The sequence below is a fragment of the Mus musculus genome, chromosome 13 (assembly GCF_000001635.26).
Source record: "Mus musculus strain C57BL/6J chromosome 13, GRCm38.p6 C57BL/6J".
Taxonomy (NCBI): domain Eukaryota; kingdom Metazoa; phylum Chordata; class Mammalia; order Rodentia; family Muridae; genus Mus; species Mus musculus.
This window is the reverse complement of record NC_000079.6, coordinates 68,577,713-68,597,030: the sequence shown is the minus strand read 5'-3', so window position 1 is coordinate 68,597,030 and position 19,318 is coordinate 68,577,713. Positions and strand designations below refer to the sequence as shown.

At 46.3% G+C, this 19,318-nt stretch overlaps 2 protein-coding genes across 17 annotated transcripts in view; one reads left to right on the top strand and one right to left on the bottom strand.

Annotated features, from left to right (window-relative positions):
* Positions 1–4,692: 4,692 nt before the first annotated feature.
* Fastkd3 (FAST kinase domains 3) lies at positions 4,693–14,864 on the bottom strand. Of its 11 annotated transcripts, none has more exons than NR_138477.1 (7): positions 14,681–14,821; positions 12,029–13,492; positions 11,768–11,853; positions 9,197–9,371; positions 7,642–7,808; positions 6,811–6,925; positions 4,693–5,100 (listed from the first exon to the last, which is right to left on the bottom strand). NR_138477.1 is itself a non-coding variant. In XM_017315595.2 (7 exons), the coding sequence occupies exons 1-7, from the start codon at positions 14,852–14,854 to the stop codon at positions 5,002–5,004; spliced, it is 1,347 nt and encodes a 448-aa protein (XP_017171084.1). In that variant the 5' UTR covers positions 14,855–14,864; the 3' UTR covers positions 4,693–5,001. The 11 variants fall into 11 exon arrangements, 6 of the variants coding, with proteins under 6 accessions (XP_017171084.1, XP_006517427.1, XP_006517429.1 ...); NR_138478.1 differs by having other exon boundaries at positions 7,642–7,711; positions 12,675–12,895; XM_017315595.2 differs by having other exon boundaries at positions 7,642–7,711; positions 12,779–13,492; positions 14,767–14,864.
* Mtrr (5-methyltetrahydrofolate-homocysteine methyltransferase reductase) overlaps positions 14,862–19,318 on the top strand; it is a 21,390-nt gene continuing 16,933 nt past the window's right edge. For 2 of the 6 annotated variants that reach the window (NR_131892.1, NM_172480.3), the window contains exons 1-3: positions 14,862–14,966; positions 16,316–16,480; positions 17,335–17,488. Coding sequence is in view for 5 of the 6 variants with exons in the window: in NM_172480.3 (NP_766068.1) it covers positions 16,352–16,480; positions 17,335–17,488 (283 nt within the window). In the remaining variant the exon portion in view is untranslated. Of the gene's footprint in view, positions 15,736–16,315; positions 16,481–17,334; positions 17,489–19,318 lie in introns of all 6 variants that reach the window. The other 4 variants (NM_001308475.1, XM_006517181.3, XM_006517182.1 and 1 more) reach the window with 4 other exon arrangements.

The following is a 19,318-nucleotide window of genomic DNA, read 5'->3' as shown; positions in this document are numbered from 1 at the left end:
GCATGGAAGCATGGGCCGTACACCTACCTGTGCCTCCTGCTTAGCTGCATTTCCTATGTGGGCAGGGCATAGGAGCGGAGGAATGAATGTGGCATAGGAGTCAAGTTCATAGGATTTAAGGCAGCTCTGATCATGCCCCCTCTTCAGCTCCAGGAACCCCACTCCCTCCTTTCCTCTATTCTCCACTGGCAGATTGCCTGCATAGACCATGAGTCAGGAAAAAATTAAAAAAGGACGGGAACTATCCCACCAAAAGCCAAAGTCTCAAGGGCTTTAGTCTTGCTGGAAACCATTTAGTGAGGTGGACATCTCCCTGGAGCTTGGAGATACGTAGAAAAGAGAGTTATCGCCTTTCTCCCGTGAACAGAAGTCACAAGAGCATGCCTGTTAATGTTATCATCCCCATGAAAGTATCCGGTAAAATAAAATAAAATAAAATAAAATAAAATAAAATAAAATAAAATAAAATACCCTCTGTAATCTCTCAACCTTTCCACCTCTCCCAGCCTTTCCAAAGACAGAGTGAGAGGTCAGCTGAGGGAGGCCCTTTGCAAGCCTTGCATAGATGATAAAGTACACACACTTGGGCAGGTAGAAGGGGTTGACACAAACTATGGTGAGGACTCGGCTCCAGCATAGCCCAGACTGAAATTATTGCATTATAGAAATCCCTTTCACAGCCATTCAGACATAATTCTGCTAGATGCAATTTCACTCAGCAACATTTTGTTAGCAGCGAAAGAAAACTTTACTAATAGCACTTTAGTTAAACACTATCATTAGTTAGCTTTAACTGTCAGGCCGCAGCATAGCCTGGAGTCACCTGAAAAAGGAATCTCAATAGAAGGGTTACCCACATTCGATTGCCCTGTTGCCGTAGGAGGATCCAGCTTACTGTACATGTACTGGTCCCTGGCAAGGAGGTCCTGGGCTGTATTTCTTTTTATAGCTAAGCATGAACCTGCAAGCAATCTGGCTAGCAGCATTCTTCTATGGTTTCTGGTTTGAGTTCCTACCCTGAATTCTCTCAAGGATGGACTGTGGCCTGAAGTGTAAACCAAATTGAACCTTTCCTCCCTTGAATTGCTTCTGTTCAGAGTATTTTATCACAGCAAGGAAGGGGATGGGCATGCATAGAAGACAGGCGCTGTTCGGGGCTATGGCTGCAGGTGTAGGGACTACTGCAATGGGTCTTTCAGCCTGACTGAGATCAAAATCAGGCTCAACTACCAAGTCTCACAAAGTTCCTGAAACTAACGAGATGCACAGGGCATCAGCCAAGCAGCCTCGGCAAGTGAGACCTTGGAGCCAAGGAGCAGGTTTGGTGATAACGGATTAAGAGAAGAAAAGTGAGGGTATGGGGGAATCTGGCCAAACCCACCTAGCAGAACACCTCCTGAATACAGACCAGGTGATCAGGGACCAATGGAGGATTGTGGACAGTGCAGACCTAGTGAGGAAGGCTGAGCATGGATAGGAGTGTGTGTGGGGGTGGGGTGGGGTGGGGGGTGGGGAGTCTTGTTATACTAACTTTCAGTTCTTTTGCTAAAAAATGTTCAAAGAAAATACACAGATTGCCTGAGCTGACCTGTGGGATGAAAAACAAACAACTATTTACCTCAGTCTGTGAACCAAAGCAACAATCACATCAAAGTATCACTTAAAGGATAAATGTTTATGGTGATTACTTACAGGAGTGTACAAGAAGGGTTACTTAAAGAAGGGAATACAACTAAAATAATCTCTGTCAACAAAAGACCCAGCCCAGGTGTCAATTCACAAAAGTTCAAACTATTGAGACCTCTGTGTGACTTAGAGACATCTCCACAGGTTAGAGAACCTTCTCCAAGCAGCTCAACTTACTTTCTCCACCAGCAACCTTTCACTGCTTTCATAACCTTAGAGAGATGCCCTGTGTATCTTGTTAGTTTCAGGAACTTTGTGAGACTTGGTAGTTGTTTAGGTCCTGAGCTCATGAGCATTTTCTCTTCTTTCCTGGAGGGAATATTTGAACTTAAAACTTCCAGGTCTATGAAGAGACCCCTCCAGAACTGAACGTTTGAACCCACAGGAAACTGATAAACCATAGGAGAAGATTCAGAATTCTGGGCAAAGTTGACCAGCCAATGAGTTTGTCTTTTTATTAGACTGAAAACTCTCCAGGGCATGGCCACTTGCATTTTTTTTTTTTTTTATCTTGAATGGCTCAGGAGGTACTCAGCAAGTACTTGATGACAAATAAAAATTACTGCTTTAACCAATACCTGACACTATGAATGATGGTCTATTATACTTACCATGTCAGGAGCATGTTGTCCTTTGAGAAGCTCCACCCAGCAGCTGCCTCAGACAGATACAGACACCTACAGCCAAACAGTGGATGGAGCTTGGAAACTCTTATGGAAGAATTGGAGGAAGGATTGCAGGCCCTGAAGGGGATAGGAACTCCTCAGGAAGACCAAGAAAGTCAACTAACCTGGATCCTTGGGGCTCTCAGAGTCTGAACCACCAACCAAAGAGCATACATGGGCTGGACCCTCTACTCTTTGGTGAGAAGGGAAGGGGGTGGGGGAAGGGCTGTGGGAGGAGGTGACTGGGGGAGGGGTCAGTGAGCAGGATGTAAAGTAAAACAATAAGATTCAATTTTTAAAATGTTGCTTTAGCTTGAGTTTCCTCTAAATTTGAGTCTAACTAGGCATTGTATGTTAATGAGTCACTCAGGAGGTGATTCCAGGGGACAGGAGAAAGGGCCAAGACAACTGAGAAGCAGCAGGAGAGGCTGGGTCAGTCCATGATGTTGGGCAGGGACCTGGAAATTGCATGTCCTGAAACCCTGAGATGACTGTCACCTGAGATTTGGGCTGATCTCTCTCTCTCTCTCTCTCTCTCTCTCTCTCTCTCTCTCTCTCTCTCCCTCTCTCTCTCTCTCATATTCTCTCTCTCTCTCTCTGTCTCATACACACACACACACACACACACACACACACACACACCCTGGTTTCTCCTTTAGCTCAATCAATGCCATAAACTTTGCTGCCCCCTAATGACCATCTCAGATAATATCACTGCCACTTCCAGAGTCCACTTGCCTACTAACAATTTTCACCTTTTTTTTTTTTTTCCACTGCACTTTTTAAAATACAAGATTAGGCCTTATTCAGAATTGTTAAATATGTGCTACTAAGAACTACTGCCTGCAAATGCTTGTGGTCACGGCAAACAGACACAAAGAATCGGAGGCACAGAGACTCAACGTATAGAGACCTAGACATGACACTCAGAGAAGCCAGAAACTATTAGCCTATTTTTATAACACAGACACTCTTCCAGAGTGCCCCTGCTACGTGGGTATGATTTGACTATTGTAGTCTTTACAGGTTTAACTTTCTTGTGGTGAGCCTTAACATGGCTAGAATGCTCATATAAGGACACACTTCAAAGAGAAGATGGTCATGTGAAGGGGCAAGGACTGAGACACACCCTGGTGGAGGACAGCCACTTAAAAAGGTAGCAACACACACACACACACACACCCTAATGGGAAGTAGGTCATGTGTCCATGCCAGGAACAGACTAAGGCTCCCCAGGGCACTACAAAATAAGCATTCTTCAAAGTGCTTCAAGGTGCCTATCTTGCTGATACCATGACTCTGGACTCCTAGCCTCAAACCGTGAGGTCTAATACTTTATTTCACCAGTGTGACCCACACACTTTGTGGTACTGTTACCGAATCTCTTAAGAGCATAAAACAAAACTTGTCCTGATTTGGGTTCTACTGCTTTAATAAACCCATGACCAAAAGTAAGTAGGGGCAAGAAAGTCCATTTTAGTTTGTAGGTTACAGTCCATCACTGAGAAGCAGGGAAGGAGCTCAGGCAGGAACCCAGAGGCAGGAACTGAAGAGAGGCCATGGACAAAGATACTTCCTGGTTCTCTGCTCAGCTAGCTTTTTTATAGGAATGGCGCTGCCCAGAGGACTGGGTTCGTCTGCATCAACCAGTAGCTTTAGAAAATGCTCCCACAGGCATGCCTACAGGCGAGTCTGACCTGGACAACTACGTTCCCTCTTCCCAGGTGACTGTCAACTGAGGCTTCTTGACATCAATGTACCACATGGCTCAGATCCTGCAGACCAGAAGGATGTCCTCATAGCTCAGACAGATCATATGGGCCACAGAGGGTATCTCATGTATGGCTCAGAACCCACGTCCCACCACAGGTATTTTCCTCAGGCACTGAAGCACAAGTCCACGGCCAGCAAGTGAGGAAGTGGAAATGGACCCAGGCATCAGGATTCTTGAACAATTCTTACTACGTTGTTGCCTCTCAAGACCATGCTGGGACAGCGTGCTTGGCCCTGCCTAAAGTGGGAGTATGAAGTCAAGTGCTCAGCAAAATGGAGAATAGTAAGCTGCACTGTCCCCATGCAGGCGAGAGCACAAGCCCAGCTTTCTAGCTTGTCTCACATCTGTCCTGAGAGGGAGACAAATAGGGGCCACTATGTGCAGTAACAATGCAGCTTCCTCCCTCCCACTCTCCCTCCCTCCCTCTCTTTCTCCCTCCCTCATGGCACGCCCAGCCCCAACCTAAAATCATCTCTGCTTGCTGCTTCCACCCTTCTTACCATTCTCGCCAAAACAGAAGTGAAAGATTTCTTCCTTACTCTTATTAGTAACAAGAGTACACACCTCTAAAAAGCATACTTTTATTAGCAGATAACTCTTAAAAACAAGACGGACAATTAACATTTACTTGTTACATTGCTTTATTGCATTTGAATAATCCTGCTCGATGCGGTGAAGGCATCTAAGATACTAGCATTAAATTAATTCCAAATTTACCACCAATACACATATACATGGTATAAGAAAAACCGCAGACCCTTTTCAGATCCCAAGTCTGTAAACATAATTTCCATAGAGTGGCTAATTCACAGATTAAACTGTCTCTCTTACAAATATCATCTTTTTCACCGAGAATCCTGAAGCCAGTTTCCTCTATTACCAGTGGACAGCGGAGCTTTGAGAAAACAGCTTCCTTTGTAAATAGTCCACCAACTCAAGTCTTGATGTAAGCAGCTCCAGCTCATGATAGGGAAGCTGTGGAAGAAAAACTACCATTAAAACTCCTGGTGACTCTGCTGCCCCTCGACCTCAGCTCTTACATCCTCCTCCACCAGAGGAAGGACAAAGGTCATACCTGACGTCTGCCCCTGGAGTTCCCAGCACCTAGAGCAAGGCTGGCCCCGACGCGAGAGAGGATGTGAAGGCTAAGTTCCCACAGAGTTTAGTACCGAGGGGAGTCTGAGAAGTGAGCCTGAGCTGGAGGCCAAGGAACCACTAGAGTTTACATAAAGCCAGACACAGCCCCAGCTACGGAAACACCAAGGGCAGAGGGAGAAAGTGGAGAGAAGTGGAGGGCTTGAGGTGGGTTAGTGGAGAGGTGTTGGAACTAAAAGGGGCTGGGGAAGGAGGAAGGGAGGGAGGATAGCCCACGTCTGGCCAGAGTTCCTCCTCTGCTCTGGGCAGGCTGACATGGGAGGGCTGCCAGATGTTTTCCACTTGGCCGGGGGTGGGGGTTGAGGGGGCGGTTACTTCGACAGGAGCCAGGGTTCCAGGAGACATGAGAGAACTCCTTCCTTCCCAAGTAGGTGAATTATCACCATTGGGTCCCGGGGTTTAGACCTCAGCTGGACTGGAGACCAGACTGTCTGTGTATAGTCCAATGCCCCACAGAGAGGGATGGGGCAGGGAAAGAGAACAGACAGGGATGGGGAAAGAGGGAGTTAGGAGGGGTGGGGAGGGACCAGAGCTGGGAGCATGCACTAGGTGGCTGAGCATGTGTAGGAAGGGTACACGAACACATTGTAACTGTGTGCAGACTGGGTGATGCATGGTCCTGAGCAGGCCATGTACCTATGGGGTTTATGTGTGCTGACTGGATAATGCAAGGCCCCAGGCACTAAGACACGGAGTCTCTGGTTTAGGCTGCGAGTGATAAAGAAGCAATGGCTTCTGAGCATACACTACACGGCTAGCTTCTAGAACATGAATGTGGTAATGAGCAGGACACCATAAGCCACCAGAAAGGTAGAGAGGAGTTAGTAAGACTAAACAGAACTGGAACATGTATCCATGGTTACTACAACCCCACAGCAGACCTTACAAAGTCCCAATTGAAAACATAATGTTAAAAAGACCAAGGGTAGATGAAGACCCTCAAACCACTTGCTAAATCTACCGATAAATCAGACAGAAACTGAAGCAAAAGCTATTCCAGTAACAGGAATTCTGAAGGCAGAGTTAAGCATGCTGAAAAGTGGTGTGTACCACTTTAAGAAACACCAAACTTTGAAAATTCTAACTAGAAAATGTGAGTTAAATAATTTAAACTGAACCAACAAATTCCTAAGATATAAACTAGACAGAACATTCGTGGTCTGCTGGAGTAGAGGCTGGGCCTGTAAAATCCATGAGCACACAATGTCAGGGAGGGCTTGGGAACTAACCCCATTCTTGCTTAGATTATAGATGCAATCAACACCCAGCTTGGGGCTTTTCTTGTACATGGAGTCGACAGAACAGAACTTAAGCTAGCAATGCACAAGTGAAACTAGGGGCATTCCTACAAGACCTCAGACAGACAACAGGAAGGCCGTCTGTCGTCAATGGACCATCCTAGCCCCACCTCTCTTCTGCTTTGCATGGCTGCAGTTCATTCCAGTAAAGTCTTCAGAGTTGGACTGTGTGTATTGGTAATGGACACTACATTTTGAAGGAGAAACAAAAGCAGGGACAGTGGTACTATACCTGAACAACCTGGTAACCAAGTAACCGCAGGTGTCTCTGCTTAGTAGCCTCTTTTCCAAGTAAGTGTTTACTGTCCAAGCAAAATCGCTGTGGCCCATCAATACACAGCGCCACCCTGAGAAAGCAAAGGTAACTGTCATTTATGAAACGATTCAAAGTACACCTTACTAGCTCTATGTGTCAGTTATTTGCAAAGGAATCATGAATAGATTGCCCTTTAGTTTGTTGAAAAGACATTTACATGTATTATTGCTTACTAAACAAAAGGATTTTTCCCAAACTGATAGGTTCAGCATTTATTTTCACTCGTTTTCCCTTTTACTGAAAATAGATTCCTTTCTCTTAACAGTCCCCCTGATGTTTCCCTCTCCCCCAGTCCTTCCAGGTCCTCTTCACCTCTCCTCTCTTCCAGATCCACTCCCTTTCTGTCTCATTAGAAAAGAACAGGCTTCTAAGAGATAACAACCAAAGATGACAAAATATGATGAAGCCTATCAAAGTCGGACACAGTAACCCAGCAGGAGAAAAAGAGTCCCAAGAGCAGGCAAGAGTCAGAGACTCACTTGTCCTCACAGCTAGGAATCCCACAAAAATACTAAGCTAAAAGCTGTAACATACATGCAGGGATCTGGTGCAGAGCTAAAAGCTGTAATATATACATTGGGGGCCTGATGCAGAGCTAGGAGCCCTAACATATATGCAGAGACCTGGTGCAGACCCACGCAGGCTCTGTGCTGCTGCTCCAGTCTCCATGAAGCCCAGTATCTTAAGTTCCAGAATCATCAGTTTGCCAGCTTAAGTCTTTAGCTTTCAACCCACAACTTTCCTTACCTTTTGTGGATATCCTCATCCACTGTACACGGCAATACAAATCCATCTTCATCTAATTTAACTTCAACATCTGGCAAAAGAAAGGAAAAATCCCTCAACAACACTATCTTCCTGTGTTCCTCGTGCTGGTTCATTTCTTCCACAATGCCTTTATCAGAGGGCCGAGGCTGCAAAGTAATGGCCACAACCAACAGTGAGAATGGTTATTTAACTGGCCCTACAGACCATCTTTGGACTAAAAAGTCTCAATTACTCTGAAACAGTGGTGTTTCAAGCAATCTACAGAATGCTAAGAACATGTACTCTCTCTGCTTCCTTGTGCAAAAAGGGGCCTGAGTCCTTCAATACAGAGTAAAGAAAACCCTCAAATCTAAGCTGACATCAAGGCAGTTGCAGACCTCACCCCTGCTTACAGGTCTGCTCGCTTCCCATGTGTCTTAGTCAGGGTTTCTATTGTTGTGACAAAACACCATAACCAAAAAAGCAAGTTGGGGAGGAAAGGGTTTACTCAGCTTACACTTCCACATTACTGTTCATCACCAAAGGACATTGGGACAGGAATTTAGAAATGGCAGGAACTTGGAGGCAGGGGCTGATGCAGAGGGCATGGAGAGGTACTACTTAGTGGCTTGATTCCCATGGCTTGCTCAGTCTCTTCTTACAGAACCCAGGCAGGGCTATCAACACACTACCCACAATGGGCTGGGCCCTCCTTAACTGATCACTTAAGAAAGTGCCTTACAGCTAGATCTCATGGAGATATTTCCTCAACTGAGGCTCTTCCTCTCTGATGACTCTAGCTTATGTCATGCTGACACACAAAATCAACCAATATAGCCTATAAAGAGAGCACTCCACATCTCACATGCCTCATTAGCATGCCACATCCACTTCCTTCCCTCACAGACACTACCATCCACTTTGTAAAAAGAGCCCCATCAAAGAGAGAAGTAAGATGTGTCCTACACTTATCTTTTGTGATTACTCTCTTTAATGCAGCAACCTGAGAGAACAGTTAGGGCAGAGGGACTAATGGGAAGAAATGGCCTCCTTCATTAGTGCTGTACGACAGGCCTCTGCAGCAGATGAGGATCTGTTCTGGGGCCGTCTAATTCAATCATGTAATGAGCCTCGTGTGTCTACTGAGGTGTGGCTAAATCACTATTGTGATGAGGAACTGAATTTACAACTCGTCAAACGTGTACTTAGGTAACTCCGTATGCTGATGGTGCCACAGAGAACACAGGCCTGGATTACACAGCAGCCAGGATGCCACTGAGCACTTAGGATTCTACTTACTCCATCAGCCTTGAGGTCACTGTTCGAGCAGAAAAAGGTTAAGGTGGTCTGCCCAGGACAACTTACTACCATGTGGCTAATGTGTGAAACTCAACCTCGGAGTCCTAGCTCTACTGCAATGCTGCTGACCTTTCCTGCTCACCTTCAGGTGAGGGAAGGTTCTCTTCTGCATCTCCCAGATGTCTGGCTACTAAGTCCACATAGAGTTCAACATGGACAGAATGCTTCTGACACAACAAGCCCCTTAGCTACTTACCTATAGTGTAGTAATAGGGCGTCAACACCTTTGAAGCAAAATACAGTCTTGATCCTAAAAGATCAATCAGTCCAATCACCACAGACTTATACAGATGGAGATCCAGGGGCGTCTCTAAGGAGCAGCATGGAGTGAGAAATGACTTCACTTGATATTTAGGAAGAAGTTTGGGGCCCTAGAATCCATACATGCAAGCATAAAGAAGAAAAAGATATAAGGCCACAGAGTAAGTTGAAGGCTACTAGAACAAAAAACTGACCCAACATTACTTTATATACATGGAATGTTTCTAAGACATGGGCACATCATTTTCTCAAAATGACAATACACGAGATGGCTGCTAAAGCTCACATTTTTTAAAACGAGTAAAACACACACGGGAACACTCAGGTTAAGGAGTCTTTGGAATCCTCCAAGGTCATGATCACTCTCAACTACAGTTTCTGTTTGGTTCTCGAACAAGGACTGTCCTGGTCTCGACAGACCTGCCTGCCTCTCTCTCCTGAGTGCTGGGACTACAGATGTGTGTGGCCACCAGCACTTGGCTCTCAAATGAAGCTTTCAGCAGTAGTGCCCTAGCTTGCTTTTCTTTGGCTGTGATAAACACCGTGTCCAAAAGCATGGAGAGGAAAGGGCTTCACTTCTAGGTCCCAGCCCATTATTCAGAGAAGTCAGGGTAGAAAGCTCAAGCAAGAACTCAAACAAGCACCAAGAAATGCTTCCAGCTGGCTCCTGTTCGGCCAGCTCTTACACAGCCCTGCCTAGAAATGGAGCTACCTACAGTAAGCCACCCCTCCCAAATCAATCAAGACAATGTAGCACAGGTATGGCCAATCATATTGAGGCAATTCTTCAGCTGTGGTTACCTCTTCCCAGGTTGTGTCAAACTGATAAAAACTAACCATGGTAATCGGAGAATGTGGTAAAAGTGACATTTCAATTTCTAAAGAAAAGGGAGTGGGATAAAACAAAGGGGTTAACAAGCTGGCTAGTCATCTGGAAAACAAGATAACCTTTACCACCCACGGCAGACTACAAGTCCCAGCTGGTAAAGATGACTAGTTAACCCATGCATCCTGTGTACCCTCTTCAATGTAAACACCACACATACATGCACACAGGAGACTGTGAGATAAGCATGTTGACACACATTGTGCAGTGGCCAAATATGCAGATTCCTACACAAATAACATAATTTTTTAAATTACACAAACAAATCCCTAAGTTGTAAGTATGTTAAGATAGGAAATGTCGTTTTAAAAGCTGATTCAAATGTGTGGCAAAACAGAAATGAGATGTTACTGAGATAGGAAACTCAGAAGCTACAGAGATCTGTCTGTAAGTTTTTAAAGCTTCTGCATAGCAAAATCACCAATATTGCTTTAAAAAATAAAAATTAAAGAAAACATGTATAACAGTTCTGTTAACCCTTGTCTCATACTGAATTAAAGCTGTAGAAAGACGATTTGTAGGAAATCTAAATTAACGATAAACATCTGAAAGCGTGATCAAGGCCATTACTGCTCATTCAAATATAATTTGAACATGTGGCAGGGCAGACCCTCTCAGGAGAGAAATGACAAGGTTTCAAAGGACCAAGCACACTACAGCTGAGGCGTGGAAGTCATGGCTGTCCCCTTCACCTACTGCTGGGCACAGATGATGTGTATCCCTGCTAGGGGGAAACGTCTGCCTGCATCCACAATTCATTCAGGAACCCCCGCCCCACCTCAACCCACCCATTTAAGAATCTAGTCCACGGGTTTTTAAAGAGACTCTCGGATAGTGAGTGGAAAGTCAGAACAATGCCACAGAATTCACAGCCATGGCCTAGGCTCCCTATCTGGCACTCGGGCATGGCCACTGCTAGCTGGACAGAAACAAACTGCGCCTCCTTTGTCAGCCCTACCTGCGGCTTCAAATGGGAAAGCAGCACACAGGGAGCGCACATGGTTTCCCTAAATCTGGGTGGAGAAACGGCTGTTTTAGTCTTTCGAGGGTGTAGGGTAGGCAGACATCAGAGCAGCCCAGGCAGCTGTAAAGACTAGTTCTGTTTCTTATTCATGGATGTTACTCTTCAATCAGATACTGAGTGAGCACAGAGGGGCAGGGGTGTGAGCCAGCCCTGGGGGATGCCAATTCTAACTCTACAGGAGCTTTGTGAGTTAGGAGAACAGGCCGTGTGGAAAAGGCAAGCGCCAGCTGAACTAGGGCAACCTGCTGGGCGTGGCTAAGGAGACACTCAGCAGTCACTCTGCCTCTGTCCAGTCTAGAGTAACACAGCAGTGACGTGAATGCGAGAGCCTGCTGGGAAATCTGTCATAGTGAATCTCTCTTGTCTGATGAAGTCTAAGGAACTACACGGCCAGAAACCCATCTTCTAGGACAAGAATGAGGAAAGGGAACGGGGGTGGGTGGGAGGAAACAGGACAAAAGATGTCTGGGACCAATCCAGCCTATGAGAAAGCTCTGCTCTTTGGGACCAACATCAAAGGAAATTGAAGATGTTTAGTGCACAAAAGATGAGCATCCTGGGGACATAAGTCACACCACTCGTGTTTCTGTTCTCACCTTATAGAACGGACACTCTAGGACGGAGGTTAGGAAAAGTTGGGTCAGCTGTGCCAGGCTCAATCTGTCCAAATATGACTCTTTACCTGGGGAAAAAAAAAACAACTATTGGCTTGGAATGTTGGCATGTAAATGAGGGATTATAATTATAAAACCACCCAGCTACTTCCGGAGCAAGCAGTCTGAAACGACACTGGAGCTCTCAGTGTAAGCAGTGCCTGACCACATCCCAAGTTATACATCACTTCTTAACCGCCTCACCTTGCAGCCGCTGAAGGAAAAAGGGGCTGAATAGTTTTGACATGAAGTTGACGGGATGTCGCTCAATCAGCGCACATGAATGAAGGAGCCTCAGTAGCATCTTTGGTGGGAAGTGATGTAAACGGGCACAGAGCACATTTTCTACCTTCCTAAACAGGGCAGGGGCGTTTGGTGGCACGTAATTGAGCTTTCCAAATGGCTCAATTAGCTCGGCAATCTGACTAGGTGAAAGTCTGTCCCACTGGCAAACAACGATCTCTGAGACTACGTCGAAGATGGGCTTGGAGAGAATCCGTTTCCTGCTGCAGTACCCCATCACGGAGCTGGCCACAGCGGGGTCCAGGGAGAAGCACAGGGCGGACACATGTTGCTCTAAGGCCTCTGTGAAGAACCTGTCACTGTGTCCGAAATAGACAAACGCCTCCAAGACCTTCCTGAGCTCTTCGTTGGTAAAACGGGGGATGTATCTCACAACGTACTTGCCCAGCTTTATAAGCAGTGGGAGTGCGTGAGTCTGGTCCAGGGCCACTAAGGCGGTGAGGACATGGCTAATGGATTTAGGGCTCAGGTAGGGAACTACTGAAATGGAGAAGTTGTTTAATGTGTTTAAGAACATCTGGTGTTTGTCTACTTCTTCAGGACACACCTGCAGAATCCTATAAACGGACGTGATCTCCTCTGGAGCAAATGTTTCCACACTTTTACTTTGAAGTTGACGGACAACCAGCTTCAGGGTCTCACAACTCGCACCTTGAAGCATGGCCAGACTTTCCCCAAGGACACAAAGATGGTGGACTTCGAGGTTGCCTCTTTGGAGACGACGTTGGCATTCTGCCACCAGGCTCAGCATCAGGCTACTTTGAGGATCTGCAGGCAACAACGTAAGCAGAGATTGCAAAGCTGTCACCAAACCAGCATTGGTCAGGTGTGAGGGGTCTCGCTCACACCGGAGGCAAAGAGCCTGGAAGGCACGGTTCTCCAGCACTCCTTCTGGCAGCCTTTGCTCACCATCCCTCCTCCCTATCTCACAGATCCTGAGTAGAGCTGCCATTGCCAGAGGGACAGGCAGGGTGTCCAGGGCACTTATGAAACTCAGCACTTCCTCAAAGGAAGTGAAGTAGCTTAGTCTCCTGAAAAGCATCTCTTCATCCTCGTTTTGAAGACTCTGTCCTGGCTGGTTCCATTCCTGCGCCTGGGAGGACCATGGCTCGCCCACGGGATGAAAGTCATTTCCCTTTTCTGAGTGGAAGTTTTTACAGTATGCGTGATGGAATCTGACCCTGAACAGCTCAGGTTGTAGGGAGCAGAAGCACACACTCAGGCGATCTGTGACTGCCTTTGGGGCATGACTGGCAGGGTGAATTTTCAGAGCAACCACAGCTCCAGGTATCCAAAGAATGGACTTATGACAAAAGGCCCTCCGCAGGGTGATGAACGCCATGCCATAGAATTCACAACATGTGACTTAGCATAAGAAAAACAAAAACAAAAACCATGGTCAAATGCTGAGAAAGACAACACCAACGCTACGAAACTAAGAATGAGTATCCCATGACAAAGATTAAAAAAAAAAAAGAACCTTGCAAAAATATTTTAAAAACCAAGGTTTACTTTTCCCACCGAGCCAGGAAACAAGAGAAAGCCTGGGAAGGGGGTCCCCACTCTCCTGGTCCTGATTGCCACACCCAATTGGCTGACACCCAACAGTTGCACCATAACTAGACAAGGCACCGGTAGAAGACATGCACACCCCTTTCTAGGCAGTGTCACTAGGTTTTTTTTTTTAAATGAACTATGCCTTATATCTAAACTCCTTGAGTCCTATGTGTATGTAAGGATCTCAGATTAATGTTTTACCACAACGTAATTCCTCTTCAAAGGCCATGTTCTATGGACAAAGTGAAGGGTGTGCACCAAGGCATGTCTCCTTTAATATGTTTAAAGTTGGCTGCTGATTAAATAGCCCCCCAAACCCCATAATCCTATACATAAGTTACTACTCAGGCTTTCAGGCTTACGCGTCTCTTCAGTTTTCAAAAAAGGCTATTTTTTGAGTAATCAGAACTCATTGACCTTGCTGCGCTCTGGCTCATTCTGAAATTTCTTTTCAGTGGCCCTTGAACACCTTAGTGTTGTCGGGTAGACTGAAGCATCATAGGGCTGACTTCCTGTGGCTTCACTGTGTCTGGGCGAGATGCTGGCTCCTAACCCTAACTGCGATCGCTGCCCAGCCCTTACTTTAAGTCCTGCCTATGGGCTAGGTTACTGTAATTCAGTTCGTCTGGTTGACGCTTTTCCCGCTAAGGACCCTGCAGCCCAAGGAAACCACCTCTGTGTACAGTGAAGCTGGGCGCGAAGAGGAAGAGCTGGAATTCAGATTCTACCTCCAAATCTCGACACTCACGTGATGGGGAAAGGGAACGTCAATGTTGATAATTGCGAGAGAGGAGGAGCAGCCGACAAGATTCAAACTCCGGGTATGAGCCGGGCAAAGCATGGTAATTCGCGCTGAGAAGCTGGGCTGGGGCTCACGCACAATCACAGAAAAGCAAGCGGAGCAGGGCAACGGCGGAGGCAGGCGCCGCGCGACCGGACCGGAGCCCACGGAGCACGAGTGGGGAAGCCCGGGGGTCCTAATCCCGAGACACTTACCGAGCGGCTCCAAGCCGCACCCGGGACAGGACAGACACGGAGCTTCCGAGCCCTGGGAGCGTCCGTACACGGACGCTGCCCCTTACCTGGAGAACATTCCGGCGCGTGCGCGGCACTAAGGCCACCCACCCACCCACATCCGGCGATCAGCGATTGGCCCAGGTCCGCCCGCATGTCTGTTGGCGGTCGTGCGGAGCATGCGTGCTGTGCCGCGCGCGTGCGCAGTGCTCCCGGACTGTGCCTGTCGGAGGAGAACGGGGTTCCGCGCGGGAATTCGCGCCTGGAGGTATTCGGCGGGGGACGGCGGGAGCGACGGAAGCGGTGGGGGAGCCGGGACTCGCGCCTGCGCAGTGGGGATGAGCCGCTGAGTTTTCCGGACCGCGGTGGGGTTCACGGGGAGCACTTGGGAGGCGGACCGCGGTGGGGTTCACGGGGAGCACTTGGGAGGAGTCGGCTCCGCCACCTTTCCCAAAACCTCGTGAGCTCGCACGTGTCACCCATTGGTCCTGTCGAGTCTGTGGCAGTGCTTCCCGATGAACCTTTGAAGGGTTTGTGTCCTAGCTCCCCAGCGGATAAGCCACAAGTGCTTAGAAACTAACTAGAGTTGATTCACTCAGGAAAAGATAATTTTATATAGGCCGGCTACCACTCAGCGTTAGCCACTGGATAGAATGGCGGAGTGTGGAATCCCAGAGCCCTTTATCTTCTTTTTCTCTTGGTTATCTCCGGGGTAAGGCATGAATTAGAAATACCGTCTCTGTGTAAAGTCCATGTACGCTGACTACTGATAGATGCAATGATGCCATCTTTGATGACGACCAGTGCTTTGATTAGGATCTAGCAGGAAACACGAACTCCCCAGTTTCACGTGAACATTGTACAGTTACAGTTTTGGTTTTTTAAAGATTACTTATTTATTTTATATATATGAGTATACTGTGGCTGTACTGATGGTTGTGAACCATCATGTCGTTTCTGGGACTTTGAATTCAGAACCTTTACTTGCTCCGGAGGATCCTGCTCGCTCCAGCCTAAAGGTTTATTTATTATTATATGTAAGTACACTGTAGCTGTCTTCAGAGGCACCAGAAGAGGGCGTCAGATCTCATTAGGGATGGTTGTGAGCTACCATGTGATTGCTGGGATTTGAACTCAGAACCTTGGGAAGAGCAGTCAGTGGTCTCTTAACTGCTGAGTTACAGTTTGTTTTTGTTTTTTGTTTTTGTTTTTTGTTTTTTTTTTGCTTTGTTTTTAAACGGCAGAAACAATAGCCTTTGTAAGCGACACTGTGTTTGAGCATGGCTTAGCCCCTTCACCATTCAGGCTTATGATCCTAATTCAGAGTACAAATGGGCAGAAAGGCAGATCACTCCTATAGTTAGGCACTAATGAATGACAGACACTTGCAAGACCCAACAGTAGCTAGAAATCAAGAGTGGGTTTCACGCCATCAGGGACAATTCAAAAACGTCACTTTTGTATACCTCCTGTCTTAATTCTCTCATACTGCGATTCGTTTAAAATCAGTGCTAAGGAACAAGTTTAGAGAAGGCTGTTTGAAATTATGTTTGGGTGTCCTGCGGGCTACCTGCTTCATTAAACAGTGTACCCCTTTCTTCCTTTTGTGGTTTTTAGTCTCACTGTTAGAGTTGCAGCTGATGACCTGAGGTGATGAGAAGGTTTTTGTTACTTTATGCTACACAGCGAGGACAGGCAAAGGCCATAGCAGAAGAAATAAGTGAGCAGGCTGTGTCACACGGGTTTTCCGCAGATCTTCACTGTATCAGTGAGTCAGAAAAGGTAAGAGCAGCTATTCCTGTGCATTTTCCTGTACTTTGTTGTGGAATGAGGCAGTATACCCATTTTTTGTTGCAGGGGGTTTGCCCAAGCTAGCCTTGAACTCACATTGTAGCTTTGGAGAAATGAACTTTGGATCCTCCTGCCAACTAGCTGAGTCTAAACACAGAATTATACATTTGAATTAGGTTTAAAAAAAACCTCACAGCCTCATTGCACTGCAGCCCATCTTCACTAGGATAGCTCCTGTTGCTCCTCGGTTCTTTCATTGTTTTAAAGTGTGTTTGTTTATTGGGACAGAACAGGGCTCTTTGTAGACCAGGCTGGCCTTGAACTCTAGAGAGCCACGGGCCTCTTTTATCTTTGTTTCTGCCTCACCTTGACCCTGTAAAACCCCTTTGCTCATGTTACTTGTGTGTGTGTGTGTGTGTGTGTGTGTGTGTATGTGTGTGTGCATATACCTACCCATGTACTGCCTTGCTGCTCAGCGTGTCCCTTGACAGATAATGGGCCTGTTTACTTCTCATGTTTTCCTGAAATACAGAATTCGATAACAGTCTGGGGGTAGATGGGGCTTTTCTTGTGTGCCATGTGGAGGGAAAAGTGTTAAACTCTTCTGACCTCCTGGTGCCATCAGCGAAAGTGAACTAGCCTTTGAGTTACTGGGCAGCGTTATTGAGGCATCTAGTCACAGCACTGTTGACCAGGATATGTTTACGGTAACTCGGCCAGAAGAAAAATTAGAAGGAAGCATGCAAGACAGGAGAGTGGGTTCATTGCCTCCAGTTGCTTTGTCTTGATCTTGCCAGCGTGTTAAATCACAAATCTGCACTACTTACTGCATCCTTGTTTTGTAGTATGATCTGAAAACAGAAACTGGCCCTCTGGTGATGGTTGTATCTACCACGGGTACAGGAGACCCACCTGACACAGCCCGGAAGTTTGTTAAAGAAATACACAACAAGACACTCCCCACGGACTATTTTGCTCACCTGCAATATGGATTATTGGGTAACTGACTGTTTCCCTTCTACTATATGCAGTTACTACTTTGATATATGAATATATCTTTCAAAATCTTGAAATAAAGTTGCATAGGCCTTTTTATTTTTATATAACTATTACATCTATGTAAAATGTAGAATTGTCAGTCATTCTCCAATTTGTCTTAATTCTCTCATACTGTGATTCGTTTAAAATCAGTGCCAAGGAACAAGTTTACCCCAGAGCAATGCTCTGATCTCTCCTCCCTCTGTCCTGGGTGTGTCTGAGGGGTCAAACCCAGGGCCTTGCAGTGAGGGGAGCACTTTACCACTTAGCCACACCCCAAACGCTGTACAGAACCTCTCCAGCAGCCTTGGAACTGTTTCAGAATGTTTACTAATGTCTAGGCCTCACTCCAAACCTTCTAAAACAGAGCAGCAGTCTTTGAAGGTGCAGACACTTGGTATATTTCATTGTTTAAGGTAACAGCAGGTCACAAAACCAAGTTATGTTCTTCGGAAATGTTCTTAATTACGTTCTCTAAGAACCTGACTTCAGCCTTGCGGTTTTCAGTCGCTAGCGCATTAGAACCCGCAAGGGAGTTTTAATAACTCCTTTACATTGACTTGCCCTGCCAGCAGTGACTCTGATATGAACAGGAAGGACCTGTTGTCAGTAGTTAGCTCAGAGTGTAATGCAGCTTGCCACCAAGGCTAATGACCTGATTTCAGTCTTCAAGAGCCACAGACCACAGATCCTGCACTTGCCCTACGTTATACCATGGTGTACACGCGCGCGCGCGCGCGCGTGTGTGTGTGTGTGTGTGTGTGTGTGTGTGTGTGTGTGTGTATGTGTGTGTATTTATATATACAGAATAGATTTTAAAAAATAGAGGGACTATCATAGAAAACTATGATAACTAGAGAGGCAGCGGGGGTCCATGTAGTCTGTGTGACTCATTTTTGATAACTATGCTTGGGAGAGTATCCAGCACAGATAACTGACACTGCTTAGATTCTCCATTCGAACCCCAGCCACAGTTTGGTGTATGTCTAAGTAGTGTTTCGGATGTTCTTCAAGCTTTCTATAAAGATGACATTGAAGCCTGACCCAGCCATTCTAGTCAGTGATGTTCCCATGTATGCTCCCACCTCACCTTCCCTCCGATGTCATGTCACGGAGACACTTTAAGTTTCCAATTCTGAATTTTCAAGTGGATGCGAAGCATTAGCTTTCTCAGCATACGAGACAGGCGCAGTTCTTTAACTGTCCTGACAGAGGCTTACTCAGCATCTGCTTGTCTTGCTGGTGTGCCAAGGCCTGCAGGTCAGAAGTGGTGAATACAGCTGGATGAAGATCAGTTTTTGAGGCTTTGTAGGTCACATGGTATCATAGCTGCTGGGTATTGTTGTGGCTTCGGAACAGCCGTGGCATGTAAGCAAGCAGATGTGGCTGTGTTCCAGAGAAGCCTCCCTCACACACACAGACTGTGTTTGGTTCAGAGACTGTCCTTGGCAGCGTGTTCAGAGTTGGGAAAGTGTGCGGAACAGATACTGTGTTTCAAAGCCAGCGTTACCAGTTATTTCAGATTCCTGTATAGTTAAAGTAATTCATGGAAACAGAAAGATTAAATACGTATATTTCTTTGACCCGTGGCCTGTATTTGTTTTGTGTCTATCTGGTGCTTTCATGATAGAAACACATTGCATACTTACCACTGCTGGGACAAATAAGGAAATGTGGACCTATACATTATACTTGATGACTATCTTATGAGTGTGGGGTAGTATTAAGAAATTTTGTGTCACTGTCTGTCATATGATTGAACCCTCCTTCTCCCTAAGTGTGTATTTGGGT

What these genes read in the sequence shown, in the direction of transcription:
- Fastkd3 (XM_006517364.4), bottom strand. Translation starts at nt 14,854, where the DNA reads ATGCGGGCGGACCTGGGCCAATCGCTGATCGCCGGATGTGGGTGGGTG. An exon ending in CGCGCCGGAATGTTCTCCAG is followed by an intron (nt 13,493 to 14,766) that starts GTAAGGGGCAGC and finishes TCTTATGCTAAG; the next exon opens with TCACATGTTGTGAATTCTAT. An exon ending in TAGAGTGTCCGTTCTATAAG is followed by an intron (nt 9,372 to 11,767) that starts GTGAGAACAGAA and finishes TATGGATTCTAG; the next exon opens with GGCCCCAAACTTCTTCCTAA.